The 19,900-nt window shown below is 38.3% G+C and overlaps 1 protein-coding gene across 1 annotated transcript in view; it reads left to right on the forward strand.

Moving 5' to 3' along the window:
* Positions 1-15,457, forward strand: part of LOC150077771 (solute carrier organic anion transporter family member 74D-like) — a 146,775-nt gene extending 131,318 nt beyond the window's left edge. The window contains exons 5-12 of the mRNA XM_090385174.1: positions 4,450-4,539; positions 4,647-4,916; positions 6,438-6,602; positions 6,781-6,970; positions 7,940-8,087; positions 9,005-9,165; positions 9,339-9,403; positions 12,858-15,457. Coding sequence (XP_090241300.1) covers positions 4,450-4,539; positions 4,647-4,916; positions 6,438-6,602; positions 6,781-6,970; positions 7,940-8,087; positions 9,005-9,165; positions 9,339-9,403; positions 12,858-13,147 — 1,379 coding nt within the window. The 3' untranslated portion in view covers positions 13,148-15,457. The remainder of the gene's footprint in view (positions 1-4,449; positions 4,540-4,646; positions 4,917-6,437; positions 6,603-6,780; positions 6,971-7,939; positions 8,088-9,004; positions 9,166-9,338; positions 9,404-12,857) is intronic.
* Positions 15,458-19,900: the final 4,443 nt, after the last annotated feature.

The raw sequence follows: 19,900 nt of genomic DNA on the forward strand, positions 1-19,900 counted from the left end.
AGGTTTGCAGTGCAGGGAGGTTTCTAGGGTTCTGAGGAAGAGCTCTAGATGCTCGCCAGAGATCTGTGTACAGCTGACAAGGTTGTGTCTCAGATCCGCGTACGTAATGCACTCGAATAGTATGTGCCACCAGTTCTCTTTGGCTCCACAATGGCAGAGATCTGTTGAGTGGAGACCCAGCTGGTGTAATTTTTCATTCATGGATCCGTGTCCATGTCACAAGGAATGTTCTTGTGACAATGCCCAGTGATGAGTTATCCCATCGAGTTTGCCAAATGTTGAAGAGCTCTTTGTAGCAATGGGTCGTCTCAGCCTTGGGGTCAGCATCCAGATTAACCTCAATGTCGAGGATCCTTGTTGGGATATTTCTCGTAATTCGGAAGAACAACCCACGGAAGATGACATATAGATCGAGCGGAAGAGCTCCCCGCGATGACCTGAATGGCAGGAGTGGAGACCTTTCTACACACTCGGCAGATTGCCATAACATTGATGGTTCCAATCTTGTCTCGGATCTTTACAAGAGTTGCCCGATAGAACCAGGCTCCGGCTGCATATGTCAAAATTGGTAAAAATACTGCGTTGTAATACAACCGCAGGGACTTTTTGGAGAGTCCCCAATCATTTTTAGAGATGCGTATGATGGTTCCTGAGAATCTCTTAACTTTGTTTCTTAGATGAACAAGATGTGGGAGAAAGCTGAGTTTGTGGTCAATAGCAGCGTAGTTAGTAGCAGCCCCCAAGTACCTTGGTTTCGGTGACGATTGGCAGTTGAGCATTAAATATCTTTACTTGCGGTGGGCGCCTGAAATCCAGTCGATTCTTGAATAGCATCATTTTAGTTTTTGTTCGGTTGATATGCAACTTATTAAGTGCGGCCCATGTTGAGAGATCGTCGAGGACCTGGTTTGCATTTTCTTTGATGGCCTTCCGTGAATGTCCTGACACCACCACTGTGAGATCATCAGCGAAGGCCACAATTTTCGCATTCCTGAAGGTGCGGGAGAGCCAGCTTTGGAGGACTATATTCCAAATGAGGGGTCAACCTCGGGGACAACCTCGATTTATTTATCTGGTCACTTGCTGGAATTTTGACTTGAGAATAACTGCTCGGTCGGAAAAATAATTCTGGAAGAGTCTGTGTATTTGCCGAGGGCAAGCGGCAGTTCGAAGGCGTGCCAAGGCACTGTCCCACCAGACGGTGTCGAAGGCTCCCTCCAAATCTATGAAGATGTCCAATTCGAATTTTTCTTCAGAACTTTCAATATGTAAGACCAAATCGAAAAGAGCTTCTTCACACGACCTTCCACGGGTGAAGCCATACTGGCATGGTGAAACCAAATCTTGCATCTGTAGCAGGGAGACAACCCTGATAGCCATGAGTCGCTCAAGGACCTTACCAAGGTTTTCTTGGTAAGGTTCGCTAACAGTCAGATCCGGAGTTACCTCCCAGCAGCTAACTGACTGACGTAGGTCCTTTGTAGAGAGGGTTAAGTCAATATTAGATTCACCAGTGGAACTAGAGTAAGTAGTGAACTGGCTAGGCTGGTTGTGGATAATAACATTTTGGTTGACAACGAAGTCCTCAATAAGCTGGCCACGGCCATCAGCAACCGCACTGTGACAGAATGGGGATTTTGCATTCAAGTCAGATGCAACCAGTTGTTTGGAGCCAATAAAATTCAGGGCGAATTCCAAAAAGTTTAGTGTTTCATTGATGTTACCTGAGGGAGAGCTGTAGTGTGACATCAGATAGAATGATTTATCTGTATATGTAATCTGGATACAGGTGGAGAACTGATTGCAGAGGCCCTGGACAACCAGGACATAGAGATCCCTATTTATGACTGCTATACATGTTTCAGGGTCCACTGGGACAGGTTGAATGACTCGAGTGTGTATGGAAAAGCCAGTAATTTTAGAGGTTGGATGGGGTTGTATTCTTGAAGCATACGGCTCTTGAATCAGAACAACATCAATTGAATGCTGCTCAGTGGCCTGGCGTATTTCATCCACAACTGTGCGGGACCTTTGCCCATTTATTTTCATCATTCGCAAGTATTTAGTTTGAGATGTATTTTGAGCTGGATTTTGATTTTGTTGCAAACCTAAAAGTGGTCTCAGCTTTAACTTCCTCTCAGGAGAATCCACGGTCCAGTGGGTTTCTATGGAACAGATCCTCGAGTAATTCATCGTTGGAACTGTGCTTTGCAACATCGTACCCTACGATTGACAGATTTGACTTTTTATGAGGAACTATAACCTCTCCTGCATTTGTGAGCGTACCACATGTGGCAATACTTGTTAGGTCTTCTTTTGTTGCGGTCTCCAGTAGGACTCCTTTGTTCCTAATGGGTCTCAGGGATTTCACTTTTAGATTATTATAATCAGCCCTTATAGTGCTTTGCACCAGATCTTTAACGTCATTGCTAGTCTTGAGCTCCGAGGTATCACTTGCTCTCAACAGTAGTAGATGCTGTTGCTTCTTCTCTGGGTGGTGCCCATGGAGAGTTTGTATCATGTCATGGGCAAGGGACTCCTGTCCCGACTTTACAGCAGCAGCATAGGAAGTGACACCCGCAACAGGCCCAGGGGGGCACGGAGTCTCAATATAGTCAGGGTCAGCGTTAGTACAATTTTTTTGGAGCCTGCCAATAGCATCAATGACCTTTTCCAGGACTACAGTTTTGGACCGAAGTTCTTCGTTCACAGCTTTGAGCCTCTCATTATCAATGAGGAGCTCAGTTGTAATTCTGATGAAGTGACTGGAGTCGTGGTTTAGGAATGCGATCAACTGCCTATGAAGTCGGGGGTACCAAATATCTCAAATATTGAGATATTTGGTACCCCCGGACACTTCAAGAGGCAACTGAAATTGCTAACCTCATCCGGTACCTGACTTAAAATAGACTCTTCTTTTAAGTTCTAAGACTCTGATTGTGTGTGAAGAAATACCAGTGCTCTGCCTGTTCACTTAAATAGGACGGATGAGTCCTTTTATTTATTTAGTTTATTTTATCTGTACATATACTTTTTTCTTTACTTTGGGAAATGTATACTCCAAGCTTTTTGAAGCTATGTAATAATTCTTTGTAGCTGCACCCTCAGGCACGTTGTTTGCTGTTTTGTAGCTGTTAATAATAACAATAATTGTTTTGTGAAGGATAGCTGGCTCTGAAGTGGGTCCACCTTCTGGGACACTAGGAGGAGGAGGTATCCCCAGTCTAGGAGAGGATTTTAACCCAGCTGTGATAGCGTTGGCAAGGACTGTCGATCTGATAGCTTGGGCGACGCTTTTAACCTCTATATGGGTGGAGGCCATAGCCCCAGTAGTTGGAGCAGCATCGGTAGGTTCAGCAACAGGGCTTTGGTCAGAGGCCAATGCCAGTGGTTGCCCCTCATCTTGGGTCACTAACTCCGAGCAGAGGAGAGCACCCCATGCCTCCATGGTCTCCTTAGTTTTCTTGTTGGCCTTCTTCTTTTTCTTTTCTTTTTTCATCGAGAGATATCCGCTCTTGAGCTGGGTCTTTGGCGGGCTACTAGTTGGAGAGGGATTCTCCGGAAACACATAGTAGTCCCAAAATGTTACAGATGCTGCAAGTTTGGCCATGCTACCAACATTTGCAGAAAAACTACCCCAACCTGTGACCATTGCGCCGACAAAGGCCATGACTACAAGGACTGCCCGAAGAAAGACGAGGAACCGTGCGTAAGCGTAAAACGAGGTTCTTACGCACCGGGGGGGGCCCTAGTTCTTGCCAGAAAAACATGCCCTACTGGCAAAGTTTGCTGGCGGTGGTTGCTTTATATATAACGCAACCATCGCCACCTGCCATGATAGTTGGCACTACGCAAAATCGATTCGTGGACTCTTGTTGCTTGCGTCACAAATGAAGGCGTCTGTCGGCGTGTTGCGCTACATATTTGGCTCAACAGACTAGTCACTAGATACTGGTGACTCGTTTCCAGGTCACCAGTATCCCGTCGACAATGATCAGCTGTGATGAGAGGAGTCCCTTGGGTCGTCTGCTGTGGAACACCATACGTTTGTCTGTGCAACATCGTCATTTGAGATATTGTTCTTGCATTCCCTTATTGCATTCACATGTTAATTGTCGTACAACGGCCTGCCATTGAGCCCGTACAACGTGCTCCACAACGTGGCTGAGTTAGTCGGTCTCAGGTGAGGGTAGCATGGTTTTAGGTTTTTCGTCCAGCAAAAAAAAAAAAAATCAACCACAGAACAAACGCAATTTACAGACAGTATACCCGCAGCAATATGGCCTTAGTCGCTGATGCTCCTAAAACCCCAAAACAACAACTCTCACTGGCACCATTTGCGCGCGCACCTTTCTCATGCTCAACTGCTCTGTTCAAATTATTCTTACTGTTTCTTTGTGAATGTGTAACTGCCTTTCCCAGTTCTGAAAACTTATATGTAACTTGCAGGTATCACCATTGGAGTACGAATATTTGGTCCAGTTTTCGGATTTCTACTGGGATCCTTTTGTACCAGTGTTTATGTAAATTTTCCGTTTGGTAAGTTTATACTTTCCAACACTTTTTATTGCTTTAATATAAGTTTATTGAATGTATTTTTCTAATTCCTTTTCCCAATTACAATATGTACTGTTCTTACTTTTCAGAAAATCCCGGGCTTTTACCCGATGATCCTCAATGGATTGGGGCTTGGTGGTTGGGAGTTTTCATTGTTGGATCAGCACTTGTCCTTACTGCATTACCAATGATGGCATTCCCTCGAAAGTTGTCAAAAACAGGCTCACCTATTCGAAGCACTCCAGCAATTCCAGTCAAAGATCGAGTCAATGGAACTTCCGATGCCAAATGTCGTCAGGTTGTACTCATGGCCAATGGCCGCTTTCCAAAGAAAACATCCAAAAAGCCTAGTCTTAAAGGTAAATACGCTATTTCCAGCTGCGACTAAGTAATTTCTAAGTTTTATGATTATATTTGTCGTAACCTTATTCGGCCCTTATCATGAGCTAATGTTTGGTTATCCTTCTAAAAGCTCGAGATTTCCAACCATAAATTTAAGCAACTGACTAACGAATACACACGGTTTAGAGACAAATGCACCGATTGGCCACTTTATTAGGTACACCTATCCTTTTGATGAAATGGAGCGCCTCTTCAGAAACGTTACCACGTATTCGTTCTAGGCAATATAAAGCAGGTTGGCAGGTACATAAGGATACTATATGGTCAAAACTTAAGGTTTCTGTGACTTTGGACGTAACACGATAGTTTGGCATCAGACTCGCCGGTATGAGTATCTTGGAAATTGCAATCTTGCTGGGGTTTTCAGGTACGGTATCTGGGGTTTATCGAGTTTGGGCGAATACCCAGATGGCATCCAGCTATGTGCGATCCAATGGTTGGATGCAGTTCCTTGATGCGAGAGACCAAAGGAGGCTGAGAAGGCTTGCTCAGAGTAAGTGAAAGGTTGTTAGTCAAATGACAACCCAGTACAACAGTGGTAACCAAAGAAGCGTAGTTTGTGAAGGACATCGTATCACAGCCGACGATCGAGCTGACATCCACTCTTGTCAGAAAAAAAGACGATATAGTTATTGTGGATTCAGGAACAGCAACAGTGGAAAGTGGAGAACTGATAAAACGTCGCTTAATCCGAATAGCAGCTCATTCTGTTTCACGATGACGCGATGATCACAAAATAGTGAAAACAGCACGAGTCCATGGACTCATTCTGCGAGGTCAATAATGCAGATGGAGGTGGCCTGGTAACGGCGTGGAAACGTTTTTGCGATGTACATTGGGCACCTTGATACCAGTGGAATAACATTTGGATGCCATAGGTCATCTTAAAATTGATTACAACCAAACGTATCCCTTTTTGGTTGCAGTATGTCCGTCTGCAAATGGATTCTTTCAAAAGGATAATACACCATGTCACAAAGAGTGAATTGTGTGAAACTGGTCTCAGGAACATGAAAGTGGATTCGTCCTACTGCGCTGGCCTCCCCTGTCGCCAGATCTCAGTCCACTTGAGCATTCAAATGCTGAATTGGTTTGTGATCTGGTGCCAGGAGAGGAAAAATGAGCTCTTCGGAGTAGAGATTCCACAATTGCAACAATTGTGGAAAGTGTGCCACACGGCACACTTTCCACACCACATTAGAAAGAATCTAGGCTGTTCTGAGAGCTAAAAGGGGGACCTACTAGCTCTTAGGTAGGTTTATCTAATAAAATGGCCACTTAGTTTAAATAATACCATTACTATTAGGATTTTTCTCTATGGAAATGGTCTTTTGCGTTCATGTAATTTGGAATAAAAAAAGATACAGCAAAGGCCTTGCTTTCTACAATATTTCTTGCTCCTACAGTTTTCTCACAAGGCCCTGAGCAATTCAACACACTGACATCTAAAACGAGCTTTTTTTTTTTTTTTGTTTTAGATTTCCCCGCTGCTATGCGCCGTTTGCTGAGAAACGAAATCCTTCTGTGCAGAACAGCTAGCAGCGTCCTTCATATTTTGCCAATAGCAGGGCTGTATACCTTCCTCCCGAAATATTTAGAATCGCAGTTTCAATTGACAGCTACTAAAGCTAATATGATTTCTGGTAAGTTGAAATAAAATCTCTGATTTTCAGTTTTTTTCTGTTTTTTTTTTTTTTTTGAATTTACACTCATAAGAGAGTGCGCATTATATTGCTAAATGAATAAATTGACAAAGAGGTAATAAAATGTTAGAAAAATCTTTAAAAAAACATTTATAAAAAGAATTTGTTATTTTTGTAGGGATGGCAGGGATTCTGGTTATGGGAGCGGGCATCTTTGCTAGCGGGACTTTTATGAGGAAGTTCAAACCAAATGCACGATTCGTTGCCAGATGGATTGCAATGTCTGCCTTGGCTTATGCTGTAGGAATGGTGATCCTAATGTGGCTGGGATGTCCTCTTACAAATTTTGTCGGCCTCAATCCTGGAGGGTAAGAAAATTTCAAAAGTTGCTAAATTGTATTATTATTCACAATATTTATAAGTTTATTTTCACAAAAGCTTTATTTTAATATACTAAAATTGTATTAATCTTCATACGAATTATGGGAAAGATGAGTACAATACTTCCCATACGTTACGTGAACCAACTGCTTATAGCAAAAACTAAATGAAGTGGTGCTGCCATCTAGTGACATCTTACTCTAACATATCAAATTATGGAAACCTATTTTTGGAAGTGGATTGCATTATTATATAAATATATTTTATTGTATATTATTTAATAACTTATTTGTTATTAATTTATAATAGATGTTTTGAACAATGCGCATTATAAATAAATTTAATTTAATTATGAGTTAAATTAAAATGATTTAACTAAAATTATTATTTATATTAAAATAAAATAAATTAAAACGATTTAATTAAAATGGTTATTTACATTAAAATGATTTAATTAAAAATTTAAATCATTTTAATTTAAAAAATTATTATATTTTAAATTTAATTAAAAATTAATATTTATATTAAAATTAAAATGATTTAATTGAAATTATTATTTACATTAAAATAAAAAATTAAAATTTAAATGATTATTTATATTAAAATAAAATTTAAATTAAAATGATTGAATAAAAAAATTAAATTAAAATGATTGAATAAAAAAATTAAATGATTATTTATATTAAAATAAAATTAAAATTAAAATGATTGAATAAAAATTTAAATCGTTTTAATTTAAAAATTATTATTTTTTCAATTTAATTAAAAATTAATATTATATTAAATTAAAATGATTGAATTAAAAATCTAAATCATTTTAATTAAAAAATATTTTTAATTAAATTAAAAAATAATATTTATATTAAAATAGAATTAAAATTAAAATTATTATTTACTTTAAAATAAAAATAAAATGATTATGCAATCAAATGTTTAACTGTCTGCCTGTTTTACAGACCTCCTGGAGTGGCCAAACAGAGTTGTAATACTACATGCCAGTGTCGACTAGGAGAGTTCGCTCCTATCTGCTCTAGCGATGGTGTTACCTACTTATCACCATGTGTTGCCGGATGTACTAAAGTTCTTTTGACAACCAAAGATCAGGTTAGTATCTAACTACTCTTCATTCTCCCTTTCCTTCGGAGTAAATTATATTCTCAACAGCATTCGGATTCAATATACACTGAGCGCCCACTTTATTAGATTCACCTACTCAATAGCGAGTACATTCCTCCTCCTCAGCTCTCAGAACAGTCTGAATTCACTGTGGCATAGAATCAATCAGATGTTGGAAGCATAATGCAGTGATATGCCAATCGATGATGACCCCCAATTGCTTCCCTCATATTCCTGGAACTGGTTCAAGGAATATGAGGGTGAATTCAGCTTTCCGCGATGGTCTCTCCACTCACAGATCTCAATCCAATTGAACAGTTGTGGCATCTGGTGGAATGAGCTCTTCGGAGTAGAGATCTCCAACGTTGCAGCAGCAACTGTGGGAATCAATTACGTTAACGTGCAACGGCGTCCCTATGGCACTCTTTCGATACATCGTTAAGTTTATGCAACGATAATTTCAGACTTTTGTTTGTTCTAAAGAGCAGATCTACTCGCTATTCTGCAGTCAGTGAGTAGCCACTCAATATATTCTCAGTCCTGTATTATTTTAGTGGAAATTTTTTGTTTGATATTTTTGAAGTTCCAGAAACTCTGTGGCACAGGTCTGCCGCTTACAAAGCCAAAATTAGGAAATCTGGGTGCTCTGAGATACATAATTTTAGGGGCCTTAAAAATAAGGTTGTTGGCTTCCAATACTGACAATGACTACATTGTTCTGCATCCCCTGCAACCTCTGGACTTCTGGAGCCGCTACACCTTAATTAATCCAGAATTAGCTATTTATATTTAAAATATTGATGAAAAAACGATTTTATCTCTTTGAGCATATTCACTTCAACTTAAATGAAACTGTTTCTTTCAATAATTCTCTTCTTATACTCTTTTTTTTTTTTTTCTTTTAGTACCAGTATAGTGACTGCCAATGTCTAGGGCAAAATGTTACTGCTGTGAATGGTTACTGTCCTTTGCAATGTGACAACCTCATCTGGTATATCATCATATTTTCTTTTTTCGTACTCATCCACTCCACTTCTGAAGTGGGTTCAATGTTACTGACTCTCAGGTAAATCTATATGAATAATCTTTTAATTTTATACCAGCACATTATTTTAAATCACTATTTTACACTCTTTTGTTTTCTTAGCTCTGTACAATTTTATACTTGATATTTTTTACTGATTTCGGATACCTTTATGTGCTTCTAACCAATAAACCATCCCCTGTTTTCTTTCTTAGATGTGTCGATCCTCAGGACAAGGCAATGGCCCTGGGTTTGATATCATTTGCAATAGGGTTGTTTGGTGAGTTTTAATTTGACTTTTGATTTATTTTTCATATGTGTGAATTGTATTTTTGTTGAAACACATGCACGGTCCTCCCCAAAAAAACAGAGAAATCTCTTGGAGGACAGTTAAATCTGTCGGCCAGGCATAGAGACAAGGAACAAATGTGCAGGAAATGTCATGTGGGTGGAAAAGACCTGAGTTCGAATCCCGTCGATGACGTGAAGAATTTTTATGGGCCCTTTTCACATGGCTCAGTTAATCGGTCTCAGGAGAAGGTAGCTTGGCTTTTTTTTCTCCCAAACTCGTGTTTTTCGTCCAGAAAACAGAAAATTGACCACAGAACATACGCAATTTACAGACAATATACACTGAGCAACATCGCCTTAGTCGCTGATGCTCCTAAAACCAAACAACAACCAACCAGCAGTATATATTATGTCTCCATATTGTGACTGTTCTATGGTCGATTTGCCGGACGAAAAACCAAGGAGGAAGAATCATGGAATGTCCCGAGTTTCCATGCAATCCCCCTTCTGAGACTGACTAACTCAGTCATGTTGTAATAAACCCATAAAAATTCTTCCCGTTATTCATGGGATTTGAACCCGGGATTTTCCCACCAGGTGTGAGGAGGACAGTGCTTATATGCACTGTGCAATCAGCGACGGCCGTGCAGATATTTCTATTGACAGTATTCTTCTGAATTAACATCTGTAATTTCAGCTCTCTTCCTCTCTTATAAACCAATATGGACATCTGCCTCAGCCTGTCAACATCCACTCACTTCCAACTACGATCTTCTGTTTCTCTGAAACAACCTTCTTTCTTATGCAATTTCCTAAAAATTACTGTAGAATCCAATGACATTTAATGTTTAGGGGTCACCGAGTTCATATTCGCTGACTGCTGCAGTCATTCTGCACCTTTATAAGTTTTCGGAGGCAATAATCATCTTTGGACTTCTTCTTAGAAAACACATAAATGCCAGAACTTGTCAACGTATCGGCAATACTAATCACACCCAATATCAACAAACAGAGGGAGCACTCTGCTGGCAGAAAGAGGAAAGACCCCAAGTTGAATCTATATTTTGAATATATATAAGGGTCGCTGACCATGTCAACGGAGACTGAAGCCATGTCATACCCTTGCAATACCGTTGTCATCTAGTGAGATGCGTGACCTTATTTTAGCCATTAGAAAACTAATCGCTACTTTTCACCAACCCATGGACGGCTTTTAAGAAGACGTGCTGATCATGTCATAGCTATTCTGTCTATCTAGGTGTCCTAGGGAGAATCTGTCAAACTTCAGGGGTTGCTTCTGTAAAGTGATTTGAAGCACCTTCTAATTGGGTAAACATTTCATCAGTGCCTGCCCCATCAAGATTAGCCAGCACCCTATGAGTAAGGTTCACTCGTGGCTCATGATCTCCCTCTTCAAAGTGCTGTACTTGTTGCAAATCCTAACTGACGGGATTCAAATCGAAACCTCTCCAAACAAGTTACCACGGTGAAACCATTATGCTGTCATGGCGGGCCCATTCTTCAAAACTGTGTTTGTAAATATTTTGATGTCATCAACATGCAGAGTTCAATATTGTTGCTGTAGTTGGGATTTAGGAGCATCATCAGCTAAGACCATATTGCCCCGTGTATACTGTCTGTAAATTGTGTTCTGAGGTAGACTTCCTGTTTGCTGGACGAAAAATCAGAGTTTCCGGGAGAAAAAGCCATTCTACCTTCCCCTGAGACCCGACTAACTCAGTCGCATTTTGAAAAATTCCCATAAAAATTCCTCACGTCACTGATGGGAATCGAACTCGGGTCTTTTCCACCTGCTGTGTGGAGGACGGCGATTTTACCAACTGTGCTACCCATGAGGGGCCTAAAAATGAACATTGAGATCCTGGAGTTCGAAGCAACCCGTGTGTGACGCAATTAATATAGGTTTCTGTCTTACAGAAACTGACTTCAGATTGCAAGGAAATTTTAGAAATGCCGCGACGTCATGTTCAATAATGATATCAGCAACTTGGTGACTTCGACGAAGAGCAGATTATCGGCCTTTCAGAGTCTGGATGGTTGTTTTGTCGTGTCGGAACAGGTAGACCGTGACAATACCACAATGCATAGATGTTGGCAACAGTGGTTGCGGAAAGGTACGACTGCTCATCGAATAAGTAGTGGAGCACGACGGATAACTAGAGAACGGGAGGATTGTTTTATCCATCAACTGGTTTACACCTAACCTACAGCCACACTAACTACCATCCAACGAGCTGTGATATCAGTTGGCTTTCACCACATTACCCGTCGACCCATTGCACGCCGACTATCAGAAGGAGACCGCTGTGCCAATCAGCAATTGCATTGATTATCTCTGACCATTGCCCATTGCGATACCGTCTGGAATGGTGACGCGCACACACCACCTGGGATACAAAATTGCATCAAGTGGTCTTCTCACGATGAATCCCGCTTTTGTTTGAAGCCCGATGATCGCTGCATACTCTTGTGGCGACGATCATTGTGAACTCAATAATCCTAGCGTCATTCTTGAATGCCATACTGCGCGCCCTGCTGGTGTTATGGTGTGAGGAGCGATCAGTTTTGGTAGTTGGTCGTTGTTGGTGTTCGTCAACAGCAATCTGACTGCTCACTGGTATGGCGCAGAGATTCTGTAACCCGTTTTTTTGTTTGCAAGTCTAGTTTCATTCCTCTACATTCCTCATGCATATCCTATCTCTCAGATATCCTATCGATCCACTAACACAGTGGCTTAGCGATTTCAACCTCTCTAGCCTATAGCACACTCTTGATGACTGATACAATCCACAAATTGTGTTCATTTGTTCAGAAAGAAAGACCACAGGTGTTTTAATTTAGAGGCATTTGCAATTCCTTGGAAGAAGGATCCCAAAAAAAAAGGTGATTAGGTAAAAAGGATCGATATTTACCAATTTGTTTTAAATGTTGACACGACTTGTCTCTTGCGTTGGATAGGATAATCATGTTGATGTTATATAACCTCACCAGAACATTTCACTCGGTCGACAATCATTTTCTATTAAGAAAACTATTTGGATATGGTCTTCCTGAGCCATTGCTTCAATGGATACCTAGTTATTTGAAGGAAAAGCTTTGCAATGTATTAGTAAATGGTGTCCAATAGAAAACTTTTATTTTAAATTTGTTGGATTTCCTCAAGATTTTTCTCCTGTCTCCCTACCCTTTGTTTTCTACGTTACCAACATTATTCGTTTTTTTTAAAGCTTCAGTTTCTAAATTTAAAAATCTTAAAATCGATATTTCTAAACGTAATGAGAGTTGCTAATTCGCATTTAAGTTTGGTTAGCGTTTTAAATTGAAGTTTTGTAAAATTAATGCATAATTTGGTCCAAGATTCCAGGTATATTATTTTAGTTTTATCTATTTAATATCATATTATTTTGTTTTCTCCCCAATAGGTAATGTCCCGTGTCCCATCATCTATGGTGCAGTTGTTGATTCAGCGTGTCTATTTTGGGAGGACAACTGTGGTGAGCCTGGAGCTTGCCGAGTCTACGATCCCAATAAATTTCGTATGGTATTTCATGGACTTACAGCAGCTATAATGACTGGAGCATTTCTCGTGGATGCATTGGTGTGTTACAAAGCAACTTCAGTCCGGTTTCACGATGACGAAGAAGTAGTCGATAGGGAAGAAACGGTACCAATGAACACTGGAAACTGTTCGCAGTTCGAATCCAGCGTTTGATTTCAACACATGCATCCAGGCGATTCCTGGAAACAGTGTTTGTATATTGTATGATTTAGCGAAGTAGTGAAGACGTTATTCGTTACAATACTGGTGTGTACTAGTTCGCTCAGCCCCAACACAATCATCCTCAATGTGTATATACTCACAAAACATGGAGATGACATATTAACTGAATGTGTAATCGTATACCGAGTGCCACAGTTGTGTTTAAGCGGCTGAAGCGACACCTACCCATAGCTGTTTGAACTCTCCAGTATCTAGTTATTCGTGCAGAAATTTATGTGTGATAAGTAAAAACTGTTCACATAAAAGTGAGAAACTGTTGGCTTTGTGGATATATGTAAGTATGTCGTGTGGTTGTACCCTTTTAGCATAAGGGACGAGGTTGCCAGTTATGCCATATATCGGCATTTTTGTTAAGAACAAATTACCTGATTCCATCACATTTTAAAGGAGAGAAGAGCCCCTCAACTGCCGAGATTTCTGTTGCAGTTTTCTACTCTACTTTTTCTCTGAGGACTCAACTGGACCTCGGCTGTAATCTTTTTTTTCTTTTCTACATGCATACATATACAGCATAACAATTGATTTATCTTCGAAGTCATTTTTTTCTTTCTACAGGAATTTACAGCAATATTTTAGAATCTCTTTAGATTTTCCACGAGACGTTTTTGAAACAAAGTATGAAATTGCTTCCCATTGATGTCACATGAATGACATCAATCCGCCCTTTGTAGTTCAAAATAAATATGTACAGAAAGCTACCGCCAGATATCACTGCAGATGTTGAGTTTTGCTACGATGTATCTGATGAAAGAATATGTAGATTTGTTTTTCTGCTTGTTCGTATTCTAGTACAGGAGTGCCAAAGGTATAAAAAATATTTATGTTCCCTTGTTTTTAACTCCTATTGTATTTTGAGGTTCGTAAATTGAATAGGCAAAAGTATAGTATTTTAAAGTTAACCTTTATAATGTGAAAAAAGATTTAAGAATCCCTGGCATTTCCTCTGTTCTATCCATGAAGGTCTTTTGCCTTGTGTGTTCAAATGTTTTCATAAATGTTTTTGTAACTATAATCAAAATGATGGAGTAATCAAAACAGTTCGCGTGGGCAATCAAATAGCATATTTTGAAATGTAAGGATGTGCAATCATTGAGATATGGTATATTTTGTGACTATTAATATGAAACGAGATCTTGATGAGATATTTTTTCTTAGAAAATTACGTTTTGTCCTTTGGAATGGACCAGATAATTTTTTAAATGTTTTTAACCTTTTGCTATTGAATCCTATCACTTCGGCCAAATTTATAGAATTGGTGCTAGATAAAATGCAGGGCAACATGAATCTGTTAAGATAGAGTGCGAACGTTAAAAGAGGAAATTATAAGGGACAATATAAGAGAAAAAATCTCATTTTGTTTTACTATTTTAATTCAGGTAAAACTGGCAAAGACTTCATTTAAAATTCCGATTTAGTTAGATAGAATTATTATGGAAAACAATTTTAATTGTGTGTGTGTGTGTAGTCAGGGCTGTAGCTGGAGTAATTTGATGATTAAGGAGACTTGGACTGTCGGAATCCCCTGCCACATGTCGGTCTCAGCCTTACCTTACAAGAAATGGCCAAATAATGTGTGTTTTACTTCTGTTTAATTAATGTTATCAAATATATCATTTTAAAAATATTTATTCAAAATAAAATTTGCTTGTTTTTTTCGAACAAGCTGAACATACTGACCCATTATGATGGAACTCCTCTTAGAAATCTTGAATGTGTATTTTGTCTTTGTAGAGTATCTTGTGATGTCTCCTCTTCCCCACTTCACGTCAAAGCCCGAGAAAGTTTTCCGTCCGCTAACGTTTGGCTACAGCCCTGTCTGAAACTAGATATTACTTAACTTTGGTGTATGAAACAAAATTCGATAAAAATCAGGGTTAACATTCAGTATCCAAAAAATAAGGAGCCTCCATAGTCGAGTGGTCGGGAGTGAAGGGGTATACATTCTTTGAGTAGGCCGGGGTTCAAGCCCTTGATTGCTAAATACGGTCCATCTGCCAACCCACAGTGGACAGCGTGGTAGATTATGGTCCTTTTTCCTCAACATGAATTGTTGAGGAGGCTTCCCTCCTCAACAATTCATGTTGCAGTGGATTGATAATGGCTGCAGTTTACCTTTATCCAAAAATATATTCAATTTCTACATTATGCAGTTGTAATTACATTGCACTGCGGATACATGCGGCAGTCCAATGAAAATAGCTTTAAAAATCGTTATTGAAAATTTTGCCTCAGGAACCCTCTCCTCCCCCACTTTGCAGGCGGTCAGCGTTTTTCTTTTCTTTTTTTTTTTGTAGGATGAAATTCTAAAATCTGTGTTTCATTTCTAAAATTAATTATAAGATTTGATTATTTCAGATTGATTTAAAATTAAATCATTTTAAGTCTTATCCATAATCATTTCAACTAGTAGAAGCTTGATAAACCAAAGTAAATAGGATCAGAGCCAACTTAGATTACTAAAAACTCGGATTATACAGAATAAGATAAATTGTATTTTGTAATTTTTTGATTAAAATTAACAAAATTATACTCGAAAAATCAAAAATGTATACTTGACTTTGAACTCTAATTCTAGAGTGAGTTATAAAAAGTGTTAAGTTTTTTGAGCCGATGAATGAAAAAAAAATACACATATTTTTGTTTACATACATGTGGGAATCCATAAAGTTGTTATTTAGGTGGAACTTCTTTTTATTATTATGGATAATACCGGATTAAGCAAAATTCAGATTAAGAAGACTGTAATGTTTTTGATGCAAGAATGCCAAATTGCTCACCGACTCCACATGATTTTATTTATTTAATATTTAATATTTTAAAAATTTAATATACCCAACAAGGCACTTCAACTAAATTCGCAACACACGTATAGACGTCCCTGTATTTCAATTTAATTTCAGAGTGGGGCATTCGAAATGAAGAACCTTCGCGGATAGCATAATGGTTATTTTGTTTTTGGTTGTTGTAGGGTTTTAAGCGCACCAGCGACTTAGGTCATATTGCGCCTATATTATGTCTGTAAATTGCATGGTTTTCTGGTCGATTTGCCTGGATGAAAAACCGAAAAAATTTATTTTCCCCTCCCCAATTTCAGATATTCACTACACGCATCTGAATCCCCCACACTAGAATGAACCTTATGCCCAACGTGAAAAGTTTCCTTCCCTCTGGATTCAAGGAAGAAATAACATAAAATTGAAAAATATAGGCAACAAATAAGAAAACTAACAAAATTCCGAAAACGTTATGAACTCACATAAGTTAATACTTTGGCTGCAAATATTTGAGGTCTTTCAGAGGGCAGTATATTTGACATTCTTGATTTAGAGTAATTAATAAGTAGCCAATCAAATTTAAGTTAGTGAAGACTTTGGTTAGTTGAAATGAATAATTGGACACCCAAAGTTTCTTATATAAGCTTCAGTGAATGTCGAAATAAAACTTTACTTTTCATATAATAATTTTTAAAACTATAATTTAAATAAACTAAAATAATTTATTATTTCTTTAAAATCTGGACTATCAATCATACATTGTGAACTGCTTGTCTTTTTAATCTGATTTGGAGCCCTAGATGGGTTGGGTGGATTGGGACCCGATTTCAGATTTAGGTCTCATCTGACCAGTTGAACTCTATTAATACGTTTCATGTTGCCCTTGAAATTTCCTGTTATCAAGTGGAACGGCTCTTCTCCTATTACTGCGAGAGAATTAAGTAATTTTATTATTGTTCGTGTTTTAGAGTAATTGATCATGTTTGCTATAGGAATATGTAAAGCAGTTTTTCATTTTAGTGTCTTAAAAAGTTTTTCCGTCTTAGGGGCCAAGTGTAAAGTAAATGTTTACTATAAAAATAGTCATTTTGGATTAATTCTTGGTTCTCTTCGTTTTAGATGTTTCTATGTAGACAATGAAGTGCCTACATATGAAAGTGGTCTCAGGTTGTGTCAAACTGGTATTTGCTCGATAGTTTTCTAATAGTGCTTGTAATCAGCCTGTTTTGTACTGAGAATGTAAATTGTTGGATATTTCATTGCTAAGTAGCGAACATAAATCTTTAATCTCCAAAGACCTTGCTCAAGCAATGCTACTTTGGAGAAAAATCGACATTTTCTTTGTATAATAATTTGTATAAAGTATTATCTATACTTGGGAATTTCTAATACACATTTGAAGATGCCTCGTTTATGTGTGTTTGGGATTAATGAGATGAGTTGTGGAAGAAAGGTGGGTGTGTCATTAACACAGCATTTTTGTAGTTGATAGTGAGAAATTTATTTACCTTCATGGTATCTTCATCTTTTATTCGCTTTACGATTTATCAAGGTACAAATAAAACCTGTGTAATTTTGAGGACCTTCTGTGTAAACTAAATGCTGAAATAAATTTCCCTTTTTTATACAGACTTTGTCTCATTACTCTTAAAAGTTTTATGTTTTTTTTTTAATTAACCTTTACAGCAGTGATGTCGAAACGGTATGTCCAGACAGCTCGGTTTGCCTCAACCTTCTTCAGGTGTGCCTAGAGATTTGGACAAATGTTTAGGTGTGCCACGAATATAGTGTATTTTAATTCCAATGGTTGACTCGAGTGACAAAAGTTTGGGCATCACTGCTTTAAAGCCATGAATATTATTTCTGATTGCTATGTTGCTTACTTATTGTTTATCAGATAGTAGTGGAGCATATCGATTGATCTTTATCAATCGATATGCTCCACTACTATCTGGAGTCTGAAACAGTTACACTCGCAGACCCAAAATTTTCGATCTTCCGAACAAATTTTAAGCTTTCAGCGTTTTGATTTGCGATATGAAATAAAATAATGAAATCAATGTTCTTGGAAATTTGTTTTATTACAATTTTAAAATTGCTAATTGCTAAAATTGCTAATATCTTTTTAAATTGTATCGCATCACCTGAATGGGTGAATCCGCTATACATTTAAAAACCTGAGACACCATCATGGTAGCTGTTTTAAAGTTAGTGGCTTTTCATCAGATGTCAGATGGCTTCCATATTCAGATGATACTATACAAGTTAACATTGTATCAACTTGGGCAGAACAGTAGATAACGGTATTTACCACTAAAGTGAATATAATTACTAAGCCTTGGGCTTCAGTGGAAGAAGAATAATGATGGAAAACCGAATTCATTAAGCATACAAATTTTATTAGACGTCGATTTTCTTGCCAGAAAGCAACTGTTTCATCCTTAGCGTGCATGGACCACCTCAAACATTCATATAGGCAACAATTTCATTGCTTCATGAATGGAGCACTTCATATAAAACAATAAATTCCATCCTAGAAACACTAGCGGTTGATCGAGTAAAGTTTCCACTACGCGCCTCGCCTAAAGTGAGAAAAATATTTCCAAGAAAGGGCATTCTGCCTGGAGTTTAACCAATGGGAAAAATAATAGTGCCACTGAACACAGAAACCGCACAGTGTAATCATATTTACAGGGGTAATCTCTCTGCTGCTGCTGCTGCTGACCCTCGGTGATAGCACGGTGGATATAATCAACGTATAATCAATCAACCCCCTCCAGGTGGGAAAGGACTGGGTTTCAATTCCGTCAGTGACACGAGAAAGTTTTATGGACTTTTTTACAATGTAACTGAGTTAGTCGGATTCGGGCGAGGGTTGCATTGTTCTGTCCTTCGGAAGATCGGTTTTTTCGTACACTAAATGTACAAAATCGACAAAATCGAGCGCATCCTGGAACGTATTGAAGAATGTGCTCAATTTAAAAACAAAATTTAGTGACTCATAGTTGTTTTGCCTTGTTTGCTTTGTCACTTAATATATACGCACGTTCTCCACTGCTTGTTCCGTATAATCAGATCATCACCGTGGGGATCAGGGAGGACTAGGATGGACATTGCGACCTAAAACCACACCTGTTCCTCTAAATTAACATTAAATATTCAATATATATAAAATAGATCATACTCTCTTCTTCTATCTATTTTTCTATACACTTATTTCCGCTCGTTATATTATTGACTGCCACAAATTAAAATTTGTATTGACACTCTTCCTTGTTCGTCATTATAATAACTTCACAATGTTTACAACACTATGTTAACACCAATTTATATGCAACTCATCCTAAAGAAATATCACGTAAAGCAACAGTTCAAAAAAAGGTAGGGGTACTTAGGAAAAGCGATAGATTGTTTTTTCACTTTTTTTTATTTTGCTCAATTTCAACTAGGACACATGAGGTGTCAGTATAAATTGCGTGTATTCTATGATCCGTTTTCTGGATTAAAAAGAAAGGAGTTTCCAAGAAAAAAAAATAGCGAAAGTCTTGCCCAAGACCTACTAACTCGGCCATGGTGTGAAAATATCTCACAAGATGGCATACTCCCGTACAGATAGCACTCAACCCCAAGCCTTTTCCGTATGGCGGAAGTAACAATCATACATACTATACTGTTCGTGGGGGTATTGATGGGGTTTTCTATAATTAGCTTTCCATAACATCACTTTGTATAATTCCAAAAATATTTCATATGATACTCTCAGAAGGTACATACATACACTGTGCTGCCACTTTATTAGGTATACCCCTGCTGTGCACACAAATGGTTTGTCCCACAACGTTACAAGTCACATGACCACAGTTGTGGATATAAATGCAGCAGAACAACCTTTCTAATATCAGTTAAGCAT

The sequence above is a fragment of the Mastigoproctus giganteus genome, chromosome 11 (genome assembly GCF_048544385.1).
Source record: "Mastigoproctus giganteus isolate SK-2022 chromosome 11, ASM4854438v1, whole genome shotgun sequence".
Lineage (NCBI taxonomy): Eukaryota > Metazoa > Arthropoda > Arachnida > Uropygi > Thelyphonidae > Mastigoproctus > Mastigoproctus giganteus.